This window comes from Eucyclogobius newberryi, unplaced genomic scaffold (assembly GCF_026437365.1).
Source record: "Eucyclogobius newberryi isolate DKJ021-1_F unplaced genomic scaffold, fEucNew1.0.hap1 SCAF_16, whole genome shotgun sequence".
Lineage (NCBI taxonomy): Eukaryota > Metazoa > Chordata > Actinopteri > Gobiiformes > Gobiidae > Eucyclogobius > Eucyclogobius newberryi.
In genome coordinates this window covers 25,468,176-25,485,685 of record NW_027315790.1, presented here as the reverse complement: position 1 = coordinate 25,485,685, position 17,510 = coordinate 25,468,176, and the positions used below count along the sequence as shown (strand labels likewise).

At 41.1% G+C, this 17,510-nt stretch overlaps 1 protein-coding gene across 1 annotated transcript in view; it reads right to left on the bottom strand.

The window, feature by feature from the left end:
• Window positions 1-17,510, bottom strand: part of LOC140361519 (fibrocystin-L-like) — a 56,791-nt gene that overhangs the window by 9,342 nt on the left and 29,939 nt on the right. The window contains exons 39-62 of the mRNA XM_072447231.1: window positions 15,955-16,138; window positions 15,604-15,810; window positions 15,294-15,423; window positions 14,598-14,839; window positions 13,937-14,073; window positions 12,654-13,683; window positions 11,876-12,067; window positions 11,234-11,385; window positions 9,552-9,711; window positions 9,228-9,399; window positions 7,829-7,917; window positions 7,617-7,747; window positions 7,138-7,267; window positions 6,857-6,975; window positions 6,261-6,390; window positions 5,998-6,171; window positions 5,797-5,900; window positions 3,974-4,094; window positions 3,775-3,893; window positions 1,351-1,441; window positions 1,074-1,222; window positions 838-960; window positions 623-734; window positions 43-159 (exon numbers count right to left, since the gene is read on the bottom strand). Coding sequence (XP_072303332.1) covers window positions 43-159; window positions 623-734; window positions 838-960; window positions 1,074-1,222; window positions 1,351-1,441; window positions 3,775-3,893; window positions 3,974-4,094; window positions 5,797-5,900; window positions 5,998-6,171; window positions 6,261-6,390; window positions 6,857-6,975; window positions 7,138-7,267; window positions 7,617-7,747; window positions 7,829-7,917; window positions 9,228-9,399; window positions 9,552-9,711; window positions 11,234-11,385; window positions 11,876-12,067; window positions 12,654-13,683; window positions 13,937-14,073; window positions 14,598-14,839; window positions 15,294-15,423; window positions 15,604-15,810; window positions 15,955-16,138 — 4,315 coding nt within the window. The remainder of the gene's footprint in view (window positions 1-42; window positions 160-622; window positions 735-837; window positions 961-1,073; window positions 1,223-1,350; window positions 1,442-3,774; window positions 3,894-3,973; window positions 4,095-5,796; window positions 5,901-5,997; window positions 6,172-6,260; window positions 6,391-6,856; window positions 6,976-7,137; window positions 7,268-7,616; window positions 7,748-7,828; window positions 7,918-9,227; window positions 9,400-9,551; window positions 9,712-11,233; window positions 11,386-11,875; window positions 12,068-12,653; window positions 13,684-13,936; window positions 14,074-14,597; window positions 14,840-15,293; window positions 15,424-15,603; window positions 15,811-15,954; window positions 16,139-17,510) is intronic.

The following is a 17,510-nucleotide window of genomic DNA, read 5'->3' as shown; positions in this document are numbered from 1 at the left end:
ACGCAAAAACAACAAATCAACCTAAACAAAATGTAAACTCACCAGTGACGGTCATTAACCCTTTGATGGCGTTGTAGTTCATGTTGTTGGGGAATGGTTTTTCTGGAGCATTATTGTGTCCAGAGTTAAAACTGGGCCAGCACAAACCGGACCTCCCGCCTGAACACAAATGAGATTATAATGTCATGTTTGCTTATAATTGTTTCAAGATTAACTCAAGGAAAAATAATACCTAATCCATTTAAACTGCTGCACTGCATCTTAAATCTACTGATATGTGAATTTACTATTGTAACTAGGGATGTCGGAGGTTTTTAGAGATTGTTATCTGTAAATTTTCCAGATATATTCGGTCAAACTTTTTCTATCTCTAATGGATACTAGAGCAATTATGCATAAGTTTACACGATTATCCAAAAAGTTAAGCAAATTATGTCAGAGAAAAAATATTTTGTGGTTTTGTTTTATTTAATTACTTTAATTTGCGGGCCTTGCCATAGATTTAGAAAGTTAAAATATCAGCAAATTTCTATTTTGGGCCATGTGTAGTGTAACCATGACCAAGTAATTTCCCTTGTGTGAAGATGAACTGTCAGTCTAAATGAGAGAAATGGCCTTGTACCTGTGGGCGGTCTTCCAATGCGGTGGGTTTCAGAGTTTATTATATTATAGTCTCCACTGGGAACCGTCTCTGAACAGTTAAAGTTTGGACTGCTCCCAACGATCAGTGACGACTGAGGGGGGGAAAAGGGACATACATTTTTAAACATTTGACTGGATTGTATCTATTTTTCATTTTATTTTTGCAGAAAAGATTAAAATGAAAAGTCTTCTCACCTCGACTGTAACTTTTTTATCCTCAAAACGGTGAGTCAGAGAGGGAGGCGCATAGATGAGAGGCAGCAGACCCAAACCGTTGTCCACCAAAGTTACATTAGTGATATACATGCTCTGAGTCACCTATAGAAGAAAAACATTTCATAATTTCTGTCATTTTACTGTTTTATTTGCACACCAAAATTGAGCATTTGACTCTGAACTAAAGTGAGATAACTAAAGCAACACAATGTCACCTGGAAGCAGATGGCAAAGTCGTAGCTTTTCCAAATAAAAAAGTCCCTGATGAGAGAGCAGTCGGGGAGGCCATCTTGGTTCAAATACACTCCGTAGAGACCGCCGTGAGCCTCGTTCTGACGCCACATCTCGCTTTCGTTGGGAGTTCCTGCGCGACAATTCAGAGCAAAGGAAACGTCACACTTATTTCATTAAACATCACATTAATACTTATACACATCACATTAATACTTATACACATTAATATTAATACTAAAACAAACAAAAAAGCGGTACCTGGACATGGCTCTCCATTGATGCGATAAGCAACTCTCTCAAAACCTGCCACAATGTTGTTCTGCAGGACCACGTCTGTTCCCTTGTTCACCTGAAACCACAACAAACATCTCTTACAATGCGCTTATGCCATTTTCAATGTGTTTAAACTTACACTGGATTTCTATGAGCAAAACATGGCTTAACTTTTTATATTTGGGCATTTCAAGTACGAGGTTAGCCAAACAAACAATTCAACAGAGAGATTAAAATTTCAACATGAATTTCAGACGTAGTTTGCATTAAAAACTTTTTTTTAATCAAAACACATGAATGCATCGGAGGGTATTTTTGGCAAAAAATGTAAAACAGATGCTCATCAAGGACTAAAGGACAAGGCTCAATGGCAAACAGTGAAAATTACTGTAAAACATACGTACGGCCAAAGTTAAGAACAGGGTGGAGGCACTAAAGGGGTGATAAAGTAAAAGGCCTTTATTTGTTACATATTACAAGCATATTCAGGTCTTTTTCACTGTTTTCTTGTCTATTAGAATTTAATAAACAAGAAAATGTTGTCGAAAATGTTATTGTTATAGTGGCAGAATAGAATGAATGAATACAGTAATGCAAAGTGAAGAGTCTTTGAGTGTCCAAAAAGCACTATATAAATCAAATGCAGTGTCATGCTTAGTATGATGAGTATGATTATTACTATTATTGCATTATTAGGCCCGAGCGCCACAAGCTGGCGAGAGGCCTATTAGTTCCGTAAGGCCGTGCAAAGCACGGCTGCAAAAACGAAATCGAGCGTGAAGCGCTCGTCCACTTCCAAACACTCACTAACGCACTCCTCCACTCATGCACGCCCCATGCATACTAATTAGTAGTAGAAAAAGGGAACATTACCGTTGTAAACGGGCAAAGCCCGTGCAAAAGTAAACGAGTGCTTTACATGGGGATGACGACCCATATAAAGCTCTCATTTGCGCTAAGTAGCTCACGAATACGTTCCCCATCTCTTGCATGTTCTTTGCATATAAGCATGTAATTTAACATTATTACTGTATAGAGGGCCAAAAACACAAAGTGGGCGGAGCCCACTCAAATTTAACAAAAGTACCCATCAGTGACCAGGGACCCACACCATGAGGTAGGAAGTGCGAGCGCTTTCCGAAAATGTATAGTTTATGATATTTGACAAATGGGAAACATTGTTTTCGCATTGGAATATTCTTCTTCTTTCTTTCTTTCTCTTTCTTTCTTTCTTTCTTTCTTCTCAGGACCAACCCCCCTATTTTTCACCCAGTGAACATTGAGGAAAAGTCACAAAAAATTGCACACCTCAAAAAATCGTGCCTCTCTACATTCTGGCTATCTCCCTTTTCTAAAATTAAAGAAATTGGCGCGTCAGCGCCCCCAAATGTACCAAAAATGCATTGAGAGATAGGAAATGACCCAAAAAAATCTGATCGTAGAATCATGAAATTTGGCACAGAGGTAAATGGTGACAAGAAAAGTAAAAAATACTATTACGGCAACGCCGTCAGCCCAAACAAATGTCGGCCATATTGGTTCAAAACAGGCTAAGCATGACTCAGGAGTTTTTCCAAACGTTGTACTTTTACGAACAACAACTACAAACTCCCAGGGCGTTGGCTCTAAAAAGCTGAAATTTGGTGAAAATGGTACTGAGGTGGGACATCAAAAGTTATTAAAATTACATTGATCCCTGCCACGGTCTCTCTGCGGCGAAGCCGCAAACTGTAGCTAGAATTTGAGAAATCTCCCAAATTTAAAATTTGCTGCCGTTTGCGCAGATAACGTCCGAATTGCGTCAAATTAGAATGAGTTGTTAAACTTTTTGCCCTAAACCTACTTGAAGTGAAATTAATTAATTTGGCGCCACAGCGCCCCCTACAGATTTTATATGGAGGTTAAATGTTTAGTTTTGCGAAATTAAATGAAATTTGACACACAACTCAATTTTGGCATCCCCATCAAAAAAGTCAATGAGACCCATGTCATAATTGTTACGACTTTGCCAACAATGACCGAAACCTCCCATATTATTCCAATGGGGAAATTGCCAGTACATGCTTATACTTTATACTTTCACGAACTCCTCTTAGGGCGTTAGCCCTATTAACCTGAAATTTGGTGAGACTCATTTTCAGGGGTAAAAGTTATACACATTTTTATTCAAAGAGTCGTGGTCTCTGTGCGGCAAAGCCGCACATTTTGCCAAGAATTCAAAATAAAATTGTTTTTTGAATGGTAAAACAAAGCGTGGAAGATGTGACAGCGTCACAGATTCAGCAGTAGATGTAATAAAAGGACAATAGGGGCGCGTTAGCGCCCCCTCCTCTTGCGGCGTGGCGGCGGTGTGGCGAATGCCGATCATTGCCGCTTGCGGCTATATTTATTACTACTACTACTACAGACCTCTATGGCGGCGTTCCACTCAAAGTTGGTCTCCTCTCGGTCCTGGTACGATCCAGGCCAAAGCGTCATCATCACCAGGTTTCTCCTCACTGTGATGTCGTAGCCCCAAATCCTGATTCCTGAAATAAATGTATAAAATCATCAGTGTATAAAAGTAAACGTTACCTTTCTGTTTTCTACTGTCGGCAACAGCGTGTACCTTCTCCCACAGTGTGGTGGATCACATTGTCCTCAATGAAGAGTCCCTCTGTGTTAAACACGCCGATGGCCGGAGAAAAGCCATCGTGGAAAGAGCAGCCCTGAAGATAGGTGTCCTCCACCTGTGAACATCAGTATTAACAGAAACATATACGTGTCCTCCACCTGTGAACATCAGTATTAACAGAAACGTATACGTGTCCTCCACCTGTGAACATCAGTATTAACAGAAACATATACGTGTCCTCCACCTGTGAACATCAGTATTAACAGAAACATATACGTGTCCTCCACCTGTAAACATCATTAACAGAAACATATATGTGTATTTTTAACATATAGTAAGGCAAGGCAAGTTTATTTGTATAGCACATTTCATACACAAGGCAATTCAAAGTGCTTCACACAGCAGGAAAAATGCATTCAAATCACAAAGAAATTACAGAAACAGAAATACAATAAAATTAACTAAATAAAAAATTATCAATCCAACTGATTTTCTAAACTAATAAAATCACAAACAAAAGAGAAGAGTGCAAAGAAAAAATCGTTTCAGTCATATGCGCAGCTAAACAAATCTGTTTTTAGCTTAGATTTGAACATTGTCAGAGTAGAAGCCTGTCTCACATCTTCAGGAAGACTGTTCCAGATTTTAGCTGCATAAAACTGAAACGCAGATTCCCCATGTTTAGTCCTGACTCTGGGCACCAGCAGGAGGCCGGTCCATGTTTAGTCCTGACTCTGGGCACCAGCAGGAGGCCGGTCCCTGAGGTCCTCAGAGTCCGAGATGGTTCATATGGCACTAACATATCCAAGATGTACTTTGGTGCTAGGCCATGGAGAGACTTGTACACAAGCAGAGCTGCTTTAAAGTCTATTCTCTGAGCCACAGGGAGCCAGTGCAGAGACCTGAGAACAGGACTAATGTGATCATACTTCCTGGTTCTGGTCAGGACCCGAGCAGCAGCGTTCTGGATGTACTGCAGCTGTTTTACAACTCGTTTGGAGAGACCAGTGAGCAGGCCGTTACAGTAGTCTAATCTACTGGAGACAAACGCATGGATAAGCCTCTCTAAATCTGGTTTTGACACTATTTTTGATTTTGGCTATGTTTTTTAGATGGTAAAAAGCAGCTGATGTTATTGATTTGACGTGGCTATTAAAGTTCAAGTCTGAGTCCATTATTACCCCCAGATTTCTAATTTGGTTTGTAGGTTTTAGAGCGAGACTCTGGAGGTGACCGCTAAAACTTTCTCTTTGTTTCTGTGGGCCAAAAACGATTATTTCAGTCTTGTCTGAGTTCAGCTGGAGAAAGTTGTTTTGCATCCACACACTGATCTGTTGGATGCAGTGACAGAGTGAATCTACTGGTCCATAGTCACCTGCCGATAGTGAAACATAGATCTGAGTGTCGTCTGCATGATTGTGATAGGACACATTTTCACTGCGTATCAACTGACCTAACGGCAGCATGTAGAGGTTGAACAGTATAGTAAGCTCCCTGACATAATTGAATGTACAAAAGGGCTGTAAGGACCAATATATATACTATAAAAAATAATTGTATTTGTATTTTGATAATTTTAATTGTCATCTGGACTGTAGAGACATTTATATTTAACATTTTTTAAATCAAAATGTCAATTCTGTCAATTTCACCCGTAATTTATTTAACACTTAATTTATACATATTCTCTATCTAAAGGCCTTCAGTTACTATATTTCAACATTTATTTGTTCATTTTTGCATCTAAAATAATAGAAAAACATAATTGCTGACTAGTCGACTGCTAAAATAATTGTCAGTGTCAAGTCTTTTTGTACCTCTTCCAAATCGAGGAAAGCCACAGAGTATCGAGGGTCATAGTCGTCGGTCCAGCCTTCTTGACCAGTGCGATGAAACTCCACATTTTTTATCTGAGCTTTGCCTTTTGGAGATAAATACATTATTATTTTAGTCAAAAGCCACAACAGCACAACAGAAAAGTAGATATTAAAGTCCACGTAAATTGTAAAAGCGTGCACCTTTATAGTCTATTCCCCCAAAGGAGAAGGTGCCCACCAGCACTCTGGCCCCAAACGACTCTTTGGTCATGTCTGGATACTCTTCACCTATGATCTTAATATTTCTGGTCAGAAGAGCCACGTCAGCGGCCAGCGTGTAGCGGTACGCTGTCCCAGGGACCGTGTAGGTTTCACCTGCAGGAAAACGCATCACATTTCAAAACGTCTACTCATTTAAGTCAAGTCTTTCTTTGTGCAAATTTGTTGTTAAATGTGACACTGACCGATGTGCGTGTGAGTCAGAGGTTTATCCAGAGTCAGAACCAGCCCGTCCTGGGACACCGCAGAGATGACGCCTTTCTCTGTCTCCCAGACGTCGTAGCTGCTGGTGGAGATCGCTACTTCATCACCGACCTGCGCAAACACAAACAAAATCATCAGCTTTATAATTAAATGATCCAATTACTTTATTTATGTAGTTTTCTTTATTGTCTAAACTTTGCATCAAGTCTCAAACGGGGCTGCAACAATTAATCAGATCAATCGACCCTTAACCATTTATATAATAACTGAAATCTGGCCAATACTGACACTAAATAAACAACATAATAAATACTTTTTGTGATTTTTATCAGTAAAGAAATTATTATTTTTTCTAAGAAGCTTTCACGCAGCATATTTATTTTTACCTTAATCTGGAGACAAATATTTATAAAATCTTCCTTCACATGGTATGTATCTACTACAAAAATAATTCTTTTCACAAATTATACACTGGACACAGACATTTATAGATAAAAGGCGTGTCAGGTTCATGCGTGGATCAAAATGCAACACTTTGAACTAAATTGTCAAAATGATTTAAAAGAAAGGAGCTAACCTGCCAGTCCACAGCCGTGGCGAGAGTCAGAGTCTTGGTTCCGGCTGCAGACGAGGCGGACAGTTTGGTGTGGTAAACATTGGGTGCTTTTCCGTAGAGATCCAGAATCCCGAACACACCTGAAAACAAACATCAGTTATGCTTTTTGATTAACTAAACACATATGAAACAAAACACAGCTCCGAGCATGTTTGGATCAAGCTTGTAACACGATTAAAAGCTCCAACACAAGTTAAAATGAATATAAAACATTGAGAGAGAGAGATGTATAAAATGTTTACCCAGGGCTTTGGATCCGAGGTTGGGTCCATTGGGCAGAGGCCAGTCTGGAGTGCGGTGGTTTCCTCTCAGTTTGATGTGCAGCTCTCCTTGAAACGGAGACTCGGGTGAACCAGCGAGCAACCAACCTCCCTCAAAAAAGAAATGAAATATAATGTACTATTCATTTACTTTTTATCAAGTGTGACTGGACAAGAGATCTCTGCGTTAATCAATATGACACTTACTCGTGATTATACGTCTCACAGAAAGTTGTACAAATTTAGTTGAAATCTCATTTAAACAAATACGATTAATAGAAAAAATGTCAATTTGATTACATTTTGACAGAATGAATGAACTTTTCAAGGGGTAGAGTTAAATTAATATCTTTGGATTAGAACGAATGAAAGTGTTTGTTTTGTTTGTTCTGTCTTTTAATAACTAATCTAACTAATTTTAATCCTAACATAATCATTTGAGATCCCTTGACTGAACAGACCTTAATCAAAATGTGAATGGCGTCGATGACCACAGGGCGGGGTGTGTTCAGGTCGTCAGGAATCTCCAGTACTCCGTTCACAGTGAGTTTGTTCAGAGCAGGAGTGCTGGTGTCCAGAACCACCCACTGACCTGAGGAGGAAGAGTAAGAATTGAACGTACAGTAAATATGGATTTAAATGTCATTTGTAGAGATTATGCAGTGAGTGTTACCTGCCGGGATGACCACTTCAGCGCCCTCTCCTGGTACAGTGTATTTATTCTCAGGAGACTTGCTCCAAAAATAGGCATCAGACCAACGACTGGACAAAATAAATATTATATAGATCCATATTGATCCATATTGTATTTTACATAAAGTATGTACTTATTTTAATTCAGATCATATTTTATTGTGACATGTTACGAGCCACATCTGAGATATGTTTAGTTGTTACTTTTAATACACAGCAAAACTATTATATCTAGCCTTGGTTCAAATTAATTTTATTCAGAATTTTAATCTGGATTTAAGTAGCATTTATTAGTATATATTTCATTCCTCTTTGACATAGAGTATTTAAATGGTTTCAAGGCTTTTAGTTTCCAATTAAACAATCATTTAGCTTAAAGTACAGTTAAAAATATATATAACATTTGCCAATAGGGTAAGGGACATTTTTTTAACCTCATGGGAAATAATTTGGCTTGAAGTAAGAAATAATGTATTCAAAAAAGTCAGAAACATTTTTAAACAAGTAAAGTAATGTAGATTAATCAAACAAATATCCCAACTGTTCAAAACATCTGAAATCAAGATTAAAGGTGCCATAACATGCTTTTTTTCACGTTTCGTAGTCTATCCTAAGTGTATAATTGATAATAATAAGGGTTGTGCAACACCCTTAACATAATAGTTTAGAAATATCACCCAGACCTTGGACCCCCTCACCAACCCGGAAATGCAAACGGCTTGGTTTGATATTCGCCCCCACCTTTGCGATCTGGCTCCCCCGCCCAACCCGTGACGTAGTCTCAGAGCGCGTGTGTGCCCCGCCCACCCGTGACGTAGTGTGTCCCCCACAGCTGTCTGCTCCGCGATGCGCAGCTCCACTTTCCAACACCCTTAACATAATAGTTTAGAAATATCACCCAGACCTTGGACCCCCTCACCAACCCGGAAATGCAAACGGCTTGGTTTGATATTCGCCCCCACCCTTGCGAAGAGCGATCTGGCTCCCCCGCCCAACCCGTGAGGGGGGGATGATGACGCGTATCTGTGGGTATGACGCGGTCTTGTAGACACCCCCCGTCAGTTTGGAGATTCGAGGAAAGGAGATAGTCTGTAATATAGCTAAACATTGCGGGAATCAATCAAAAAACACTCTGGGTACATATATGAAGCACAAATAGCAATGTAAGAAGGTTAAAAGCTCTGAAAAGTCGATTTTGCATGTTATGGGACCTTTAATATCCTAAAATCAAGAATGTTTAACTCATCTAGAAATTCTTATTTTTTTGCTGTGAATGATTTAAATGGTTTCAAGGCTTTTAGTTATATACTGCTGTAAAGAATATACTGCTGTCCTTTTTAACCCTGCCTAAAAAAAAGAAAAGATCAATCAAATCTTACATGAAGTTGTCGGGCCTCTTCTCTGGCAGCGGGGGCAGCGTGGCTGGAGGAGGAGGAGTGGGCTCAATGCAATTTGGGTAAAAGCATCTGTAAACCTTTAACTTGACATCAACATCAGAGAGAGACGGGTCTGCGCTGGCTTTGGACACAGGGTTACTCGTCTTACCAGACACTGAAAGAAAGAAAGAAAGAAAAAAAGTAAAACAAAGTAAACAGGTGAAATTCAAGAATAATGCCACCATTGAAACTATAATTGTCAGTGCTAAAGTTTTACACCTTTAACCAAAACCCTTTTCAGTAGAAGAGTAATGCATCTATACAAACCTAAGTAGTAGAGTGTGTTGTCGCTCTTGTCAAAGTACCAGTCTCCGTGTTCATTTTTACTGAAGCTCAGAGGCGTCGCGGAGCCGTTTCTCTCGTCCACGATTTGGAACCTGTCTGGACTCTGAGATAAGCTGTGGGCCATGATCACAAACTGATCCGGCTGTAATTCACAAAGTCACATTTTATACATGCATAATATCTTTGTGGAGGGCGTTCTTAGTTTGTTTGTATGGTTAATACATTGAACAGTAATTATTAACCCAAATACTACACTTATTGGATACATTAACTTATTTAAAACATTTTGAGGGATTACCACATATCAGTTCTGTTTTAGTTAGTTTAGGTAAATTGAATGCAATTATTTTATTTTATCTATTTATCTTGAATTTATCTATTTTTACTGTTATTACTTTTAATATCCATCCATCCATTTTCTTCTGCTTATCCGGGGCCGGGTCGCGGGGGCAGCAGTCTAAGCAAGGACACCCAGACTTCCCCTCCCCAGACACTTCCTCTAACTCCTCCGGGGGGATCCCGAGGCGTTCCCAGGCCAGCCGAGAGACATAGTCCCTCCAGCGTGTCCTGGGTCTTCCCCGGGGCCTCTTCCCGGTGGGACATGCCCGGAACACCTCCCCAGGGAGGCGCCCAGGAGACATCCGGAACAGATGCCCGAGCCACCTCAGCTGGCTCCTCTCGACGTGGAGTAGCAGCAGGCCCCACTTGGGGCAAGGACACCCCACCCACCTGGAGAGGGCAAGCCACCTTTTTCCAGTCGAGAACCATGGCCTCGGATTTTGAGGTGCTGATTCTCATGCCAGCCGATTCACACTCGGCTGCAAACCGTCCCAGTGCATGTTGCAGGTCCGGGTTTGATGGAGCCATCAGGACAACATCGTCTGCAAACAGCAGAGATGGAATCCTGTGGTCCCCAAACCGGACACCCTCCGACCCCTGACTGCGCCTAGAAATTCTGTCCATAAAACTATTAACAGGACCGTTGACAAAGGGCAGCCCTGGCGGAGTCCAACATGCACTGGGAACAGGTCTGACTTACTGCCGGCAATGCGAACACAGCTCCTGCTCGGGTCATACAGGGACAGGACAGCCCTGAGCAAAGGGCCCCGGACCCCGTACTCCCGGTGCACCCCCCAAAGGACACCCTGAGGGAAGCCTTCTCCAGATCCACAAAGCACATGTGGACTGGTTGGGCAAACTCCCATGAACCCTCGAGCACCGATGGAGGGTATAGAGCTGGTCCAGTGTTCCACGACCGGGACGAAAACCCTCACGAAAAAGCTCCTCCTGAATCCGAGGTTCAACTATCGGTCGGATTCTCCTCTCCAGTACCTTGGAATAGACCTTACCGGGGAGGCAGAGGAGTGTGATCCCTCTGTAGTTGGAACACACCCTCCGGTCCCCCTTCTTGAACAGAGGGACCACCACCCCGGTCTGCCAGTCCAGAGGCACTGTCCCCGACCGCCACGCGATGTTTCAGAGACGTACTTTTAATATTTCAAAGATTATTTTGCAAATGAAAAACAAACAGTCTGACAGAACATGTGTGTCAATAAATCATAAACCTTAACAATTTTTATCATTTTTACCTTAGTCATAATTATTCATATGTTCTAGTTGACTATATGTCACAAGTGTAGTGTAGACTTGATATTTTTGCGCACCTTGAATCCGTAGTAGGTGGAGCTGTAGGAGATGTTTGTGATTTGTTCTCCATCGATGAAGCTCCACATAAAAGTGTCCTTTGAAGGTAACAAAGCCATCCAGCCCAGTTTGTGGGTCATTCTTTTCTTCATATAGGGGACCACGCTGCTGCCTGTGGGACACGTTTGGAAATATTGAACAACCATTTGACAAGAACTTAGGCACTAATTGAGTTATTTAAAACTTTGTCCCAGTATCTTGACAAAAAAAAGTTTGTACATGGGTTTTATAATTTGAAAATAACTGGGGGGGGGGGGGAAATGGTTCAATTAATGTGGTGATTTAATAGTAGCAATATCAAAAATAAATCAGGTTTAAAATATCTATATTGTCTACATAATTTGATCAAACTTAAATTCCAAAGATAATTTAACTTTTTTTGGTTAACATTGTTAACCTTGGTGCTTTACGATTAGCTTATTAACCATAGGATCAGTATCAGAAGTATCGTGTATTTTTAAGCGTCGCAGTCCTATGTAATGATCGTTTATTTTGTTTACCTGTTTCTATTGGAATTTCAATGCATCATTTTCTGCTCTTTAGTTTGTGCATGAAACATTCCTATTTATATTACATGTTCTTTGGTTGGATTACGTGTATACCATGTTTGTTGGCCATGAGCACGTCGTGTCCTGCCAGAGAAGTGGGCGATGGGTTGTTAAATGCCAGACGATGGAAGTTCACAGTGTCGTCGCAAACGGATCCGTTGAATGCAGCGCTCCACTCTTTGCTCTGAGTGCAGTGGGCGGGGTCCAGGAGGCCGCTGGTTGGTACCACTTTGTAATTTATATTTCCTGAAAGACATAGTAGAGATAAAAGGCGCAAGATAAGTTATTTATTTATTATTTTTTAAACATGAATACATTGTTTACGAAATTTCAAATCCATAGTTTTCTAACTTCCCCACACAAAATTACAGCTGCAATAATGTCTTTTGTATTATTATTATTAGTTATTTTTTTCTTTTACATTTTATATAAACCAATTCCTCACTTCCAGACGCAATAAGGATAATAAAGTGATTATTAAAGGTACACTCTAAGACTTTTCTGGTGAGAGGTCTGCTATATCCTTGTCTCCATGGAGATGTTATTGCTTTGCCAGGAATATTCCACAGCATGGCTATAAATATATTGAGCTAGCATTGTCTTTATTGATCAAAATATATATTGAAAAACATGCATTCTTCTTGTGAGCAAAATCCGCAGATCTGACCTGTAACTTGGCTTGGTCGTGTAGCATGCTTGTTTAATGAAATACTGTGGAACATTCAAGGCAAAGCAATAACATCTACATGAAGAAAATCAGGTGGTGGACACTCATTTACAAAGTGCACCTTGAAGTATTAAGTATATATTTCCCAATGTTCTGCAGCTTTACCTGTGAGACTTCCATCCATGTCCACCAGCTGCACTTCATGCTCCCACCTGAATCCAGCTTTATTTGGGGTATTGAAGTACGTTATGCCTGAACACCGCACAGCCCAGCCTCCGCACTTGACTATGCACGTCCCGTCTATTCTGGCCACTCCAAACGCTGCACACGAATCACGATCAAAGTTCATGAATTTGGTATTGATGACGCTGAGTCCGTCGTCCAGAGGCGCGATGATTCCTCTGCCCGTGCAGTATTCTGGTCCCAGGCCCAGTTCGTCCACATGTCCCACAATTTTACTGTTTGACACCACAGCGCCGCCTTCTGGGCTGAAAGAGTTCACAGAGTTTGGCAGGATGCGCTTGCTCTCGGTTCCCGCTTTCTCGTTGTTGACCATGACAAAACCGTCGAAATGCACAGCGCCAACGTTGACCCACTCGGCGCCCTTCTCGCAGTTCCAAGTGGTGAGCGATTTGAAGATTGCTGGTTCTGGACTCCTCGAATTGCAATTTCCATTCTTCATCGGGAAGTAGTCTTGGAAGATCCACAAGCCAAACCAGCCTTGAGAGTGGACCGTGTTGTTCTCAAACACGCCAAGAGGAACTTTCTTTTGACAGATATTCGGGTCGTAGGACGGGCCGTCTGGGTGCGTGTGCATTCGGTACCAGAAACCAAAATGAGTACCTCCGGCCGCTGTGTTGTGGCGAATGATGTTGTTTGGATTGGTGACCCAATAAGCGGCGGGAGTGACGTCGTCGTTCAAGAGGCTAGTGCTCTGTTTGACAAACACGGCTAAATTGTACTGCAAGATATTCTCGGTTTCGATGCCGTCTTCGATGAAAAGGGCACCTCCCATGACGTTGTAGACGACGTTGTGCTCCACCAGTAAACGGTGAGTGTTGTGGATGGTCACGGCTCGGTTGAACGTGTGGTGAATCGAGCAGCCCCTCACGTAGGACTTGTAATCGATGTTTCCCATCAAATGCCAGTGGATGGGGTAACGGCCAAGTCTGAAGGCCTGGCCGGCGTTGTAGATCTTTGGGGAAAACAAAAAGATAAAATTACAGTCAAGTTAAATCAAGGAAGAACCAATACACTTCTACATTCTAGATTAATCAGAGAATCTATACAACTCTGGAATCAGATCTGGGACAAGACTAATTAAAAATACTAATTAAGAAGTAATTTAAATCATTTCAGAGAATAAAATAATGTTAAAGAAAACACGTGATAAAAACATATTTAGACACAGTATTTTGAATAATGAAAGCAAAATTAAAAATACTTACCTCAACATATTCAATTCTGCCTATTGCCAGATTCTTATTAGGTTCAGGAGCGTGCAACATTATACAAGCACCAAACTGAAGACTGCCAGTTTCTTCTCCAAAACGGCCTTGGAAACAGGTTTGTGTGGAAAATTCACCTATAAAAACGTAAAGGTAAAAGTTCAAACATTTGCACTTCAGTTCTTTTGGGGAAATCTAAGGATTTTTGTCTGTCTGTTTGAACTCCTTAGTATTTCCTCTAGACCTGATTGATCATGGTTATGACTATTGTAATTATTTCCCAAAGATTCTTGTCCAAAAAAAAACTTCAAAGTGTAGACTTATATTTTAGTAGATACACTTGTTTCACAATATTTTTTTAGTCAAAAAGAACAATAAATTAAGTTATGATCATTAATTAATTAATGTGATAGCTCTAATTTTAAAAATGCCAGCAGAGGGCGCTAGGGCAGCATCTGCTAGTGTTTTCATCTTTGGAGAGTAAATAGAAATTACAGAATTTTGGGCAAATTAAAGTGTGTTTGGTGAGGATAAAACATGATAAAAAGCAACAACAAAAGTGAATGCGGAAAAGACGCAATTTAATAAAATTTACCAAATACAATTGGTAAATACAATAATACAAACTAAATAAAGATAGAAATAGATAATAGACTGTTACCTGAGTTGAAACCCTCAGGACATGCTTCGATCTTGTCTGCCCACTCCATCTGTGTGGACCCTCGGACTCGGATGTTTCGGGTGAGCAGTCCCACCTCTGCGCGGCCCTCAAATGTGGTCCCGTCGGGCAGCGTGACCTGGACCCCGAGATGACTGTAGTCCAGGGGCTCGGTCAGAGTCAGGGTCTTACCGTCCTGGGACACCGAGGCAATAGTCCGCATCTCGTTCTCTTTCTGGCTATGTCTGAAATGTGATTGATTGGGGGATAACACACAGATCTGAGGCATAGGTTCATAAACTGTTTTGACAATGTATATTTTTAGACTGTACTTAATATTTCCTCATTTCCCCCCTTGAGGCCTGATCTCAATGGAGTTTTAGCTCTCATAACACTGGATATATCGTTCAGGATTCAGTTACTTTACAGGATTAAGTTGGTCTGATATAATCCTGACATTGTCCTCAGGCAGTTTCAGCCAAAGTTGTGAATCTTTGACAATATAATTTAAAAAACCAGCAGATGGCGCTGGACTTCGTCTGATGATGCATTGAAAGGGAAACAGATGGTATGAAGCTAAAAGCAATGGCGTACACAGCTACGGTATAAAAATCTAATTTGTTTACGCTACTGTAAATCGTACTAGGGAATAACATTGTAATGATATATACGTCTTAATATGAAATTTCTAAGTTGTACCGATGTCCAGTGGAAGCGATGACGATTTCGTCATCCTTTTTCCAGGTCACTGCGTCCATCAGCTTCAGTGTACTGGAGCCAATGTTGGCGGTCTCGGCCAAACGGGTCCAGGGGACAGGAATGGGGATACCTGGACAAACAGGTTGTGGTGAAGTGCCTTGAGGTGGAGGAGCTGATTAGTGCAGTGATTAGATAAGATTGATTATGGCCCACTCCCAGCCATAAGGACATTTATTTTTAATCTAAAAAACTGAATCTTCTTGACAACGTTATAAGTGTTTTAGTTGATTAAAATGACATGTGTTTGTACCATGCATGTCGAGTGTTCCCTCTCGGACCCCCAAGGTCTTGGCTCCGTACATTGGGATTTCGGGGGAGCGCGGCATTCCATGGAGAGTGATGGTGGCTTTGTGCTGAAACGGCTGCTCCTCCGTCCCGATCTGAAGCGCCCCTCCCTCTGTGATCAAGATGTTCTCAGCCTGAAGCTCAATGTCCGCTTCATCAAACACCAGAGTCCCTTTTGAAGACAATACAACATATAATGGTTTAACATAAGCCACAAATGTACTGTAGATGTCTCTGTAATAAAGGAGGTATTAATTTTATAAACATCAATAGATATAACTGATAGATGTAAAAGAGAATAGTGTCTTTGTTTCACCTTGAATGAGCAGCATCTTCAGCACCGGAGTGCTGATGTCCAGCAAGATCGTCTGGTTTTTGGCGATGACTACGAAAGTGCCTTTCTCTGGAGGAAGATCTTCTTTCTTTGGAGGAAGATTCGGGTCTTTTTGCCAGGTGAAACTGGACGACCACACGTCGATATAGAAGAAGTCTGCTTTTTCCTGCAGAAAAAGAAGAGAATGATATAATAATAATATTTAGTTTCAGCATATTTTTATACTGAAATCACAAATACTGATCCTGAAAATGAGAATAAAAAGAAAAGAAAAAAAAAGATCAAAATAAAACAAACTCATATTGTACAATAGGATACATAAAACAGCTGGAGAAACAATGGCTTTAACATTGTATAACCTACGACGGAGTATAAGAGCCAACCCAAAAAAATAATAATGTGACGCACTACGAGAATAAAGTAATTCATTCATGAGATTATTCTTCTTATTTAACGAGAATACTCTTGTTAATTAAGGAGAATAATCTAATGAATTAATGACTTTATTCTCGTTCAATAACGAGAATATACTCATAATTTAAAGAGAATAAAGGCCAATACGAATTTCACGTTCAGCACCACTGCCAGGACGTAAATGGCGCTTGACTTGGATGGGTTAAAAGTTGGACCGTGGCTGCAGAGCGGTCAAATGGCCCAGCAGTTTCAGGAGGCGCGGCACGGCCATTTAGCCTCATGGCTAACCCTAACCTTAACCCTAACCTTAACCCTAACCTTAACCCTAACCTTAACCCTAACCTTAACCCTAACCTTAACCCTAACCTTAACCCTAACCCGGCGTGGTTTAAAACGGCGCGGTCAAATAGCGCAGCAGTTTCGGGAGCCGCGGCACAAAATAACATAGCAGTTTCGGCTCTGTAGACACTCCCTAAAAGTTAATACAAAAGCAGGTCATGGACACTGGGCAGGACACTGACCACGCTCAGAGCCACAGCCGCAGCAGGTGAGGGAGTCTCGGACAATTTTCACCAATAATCTGCTCCCTCGACTTCTGCCTCCTTATCCTTCTAAACTTTATACAAAGTCACTGTTCATATGAGTTTTTTGTGTGCATAGGTTTTACATCAGAGCACTACGGGCTTGTGGAGCTGCAGTGCCTCACAGTTAGATATATGTTTAAAATGACATACTCCGATCCTGGTTGCACGTGTGTTGGCGCTGCGCTCATGCCATGATGTATGGATGATGGCTTGTGCGTAAAACATGTCGCTTTTTGACTGGGCCAAACACAATCCAGGCGTCAGTAAAACACACGGAACACAAAACAGCGGTTTGCTGAGTTTGTCCAAGGGATGACAAAAAGACTAGAATCGGTGCATAAAACGGTGCACACAATGAGCAGGTAAGAACAGCGATTGTGCCCACGTAGAAAATCCACTTAGAGGAGCAGAGAATGTGTGAATATAACACTGAGGCTGCTCCTCCTGTCTGCGGGCGGCTGTGGCACGGAGCACGGCTGGTGTTTGAGACAATGGTGCACTAAGGGTACACCATGGAGAACGTAAAGGGTTTATCCAATA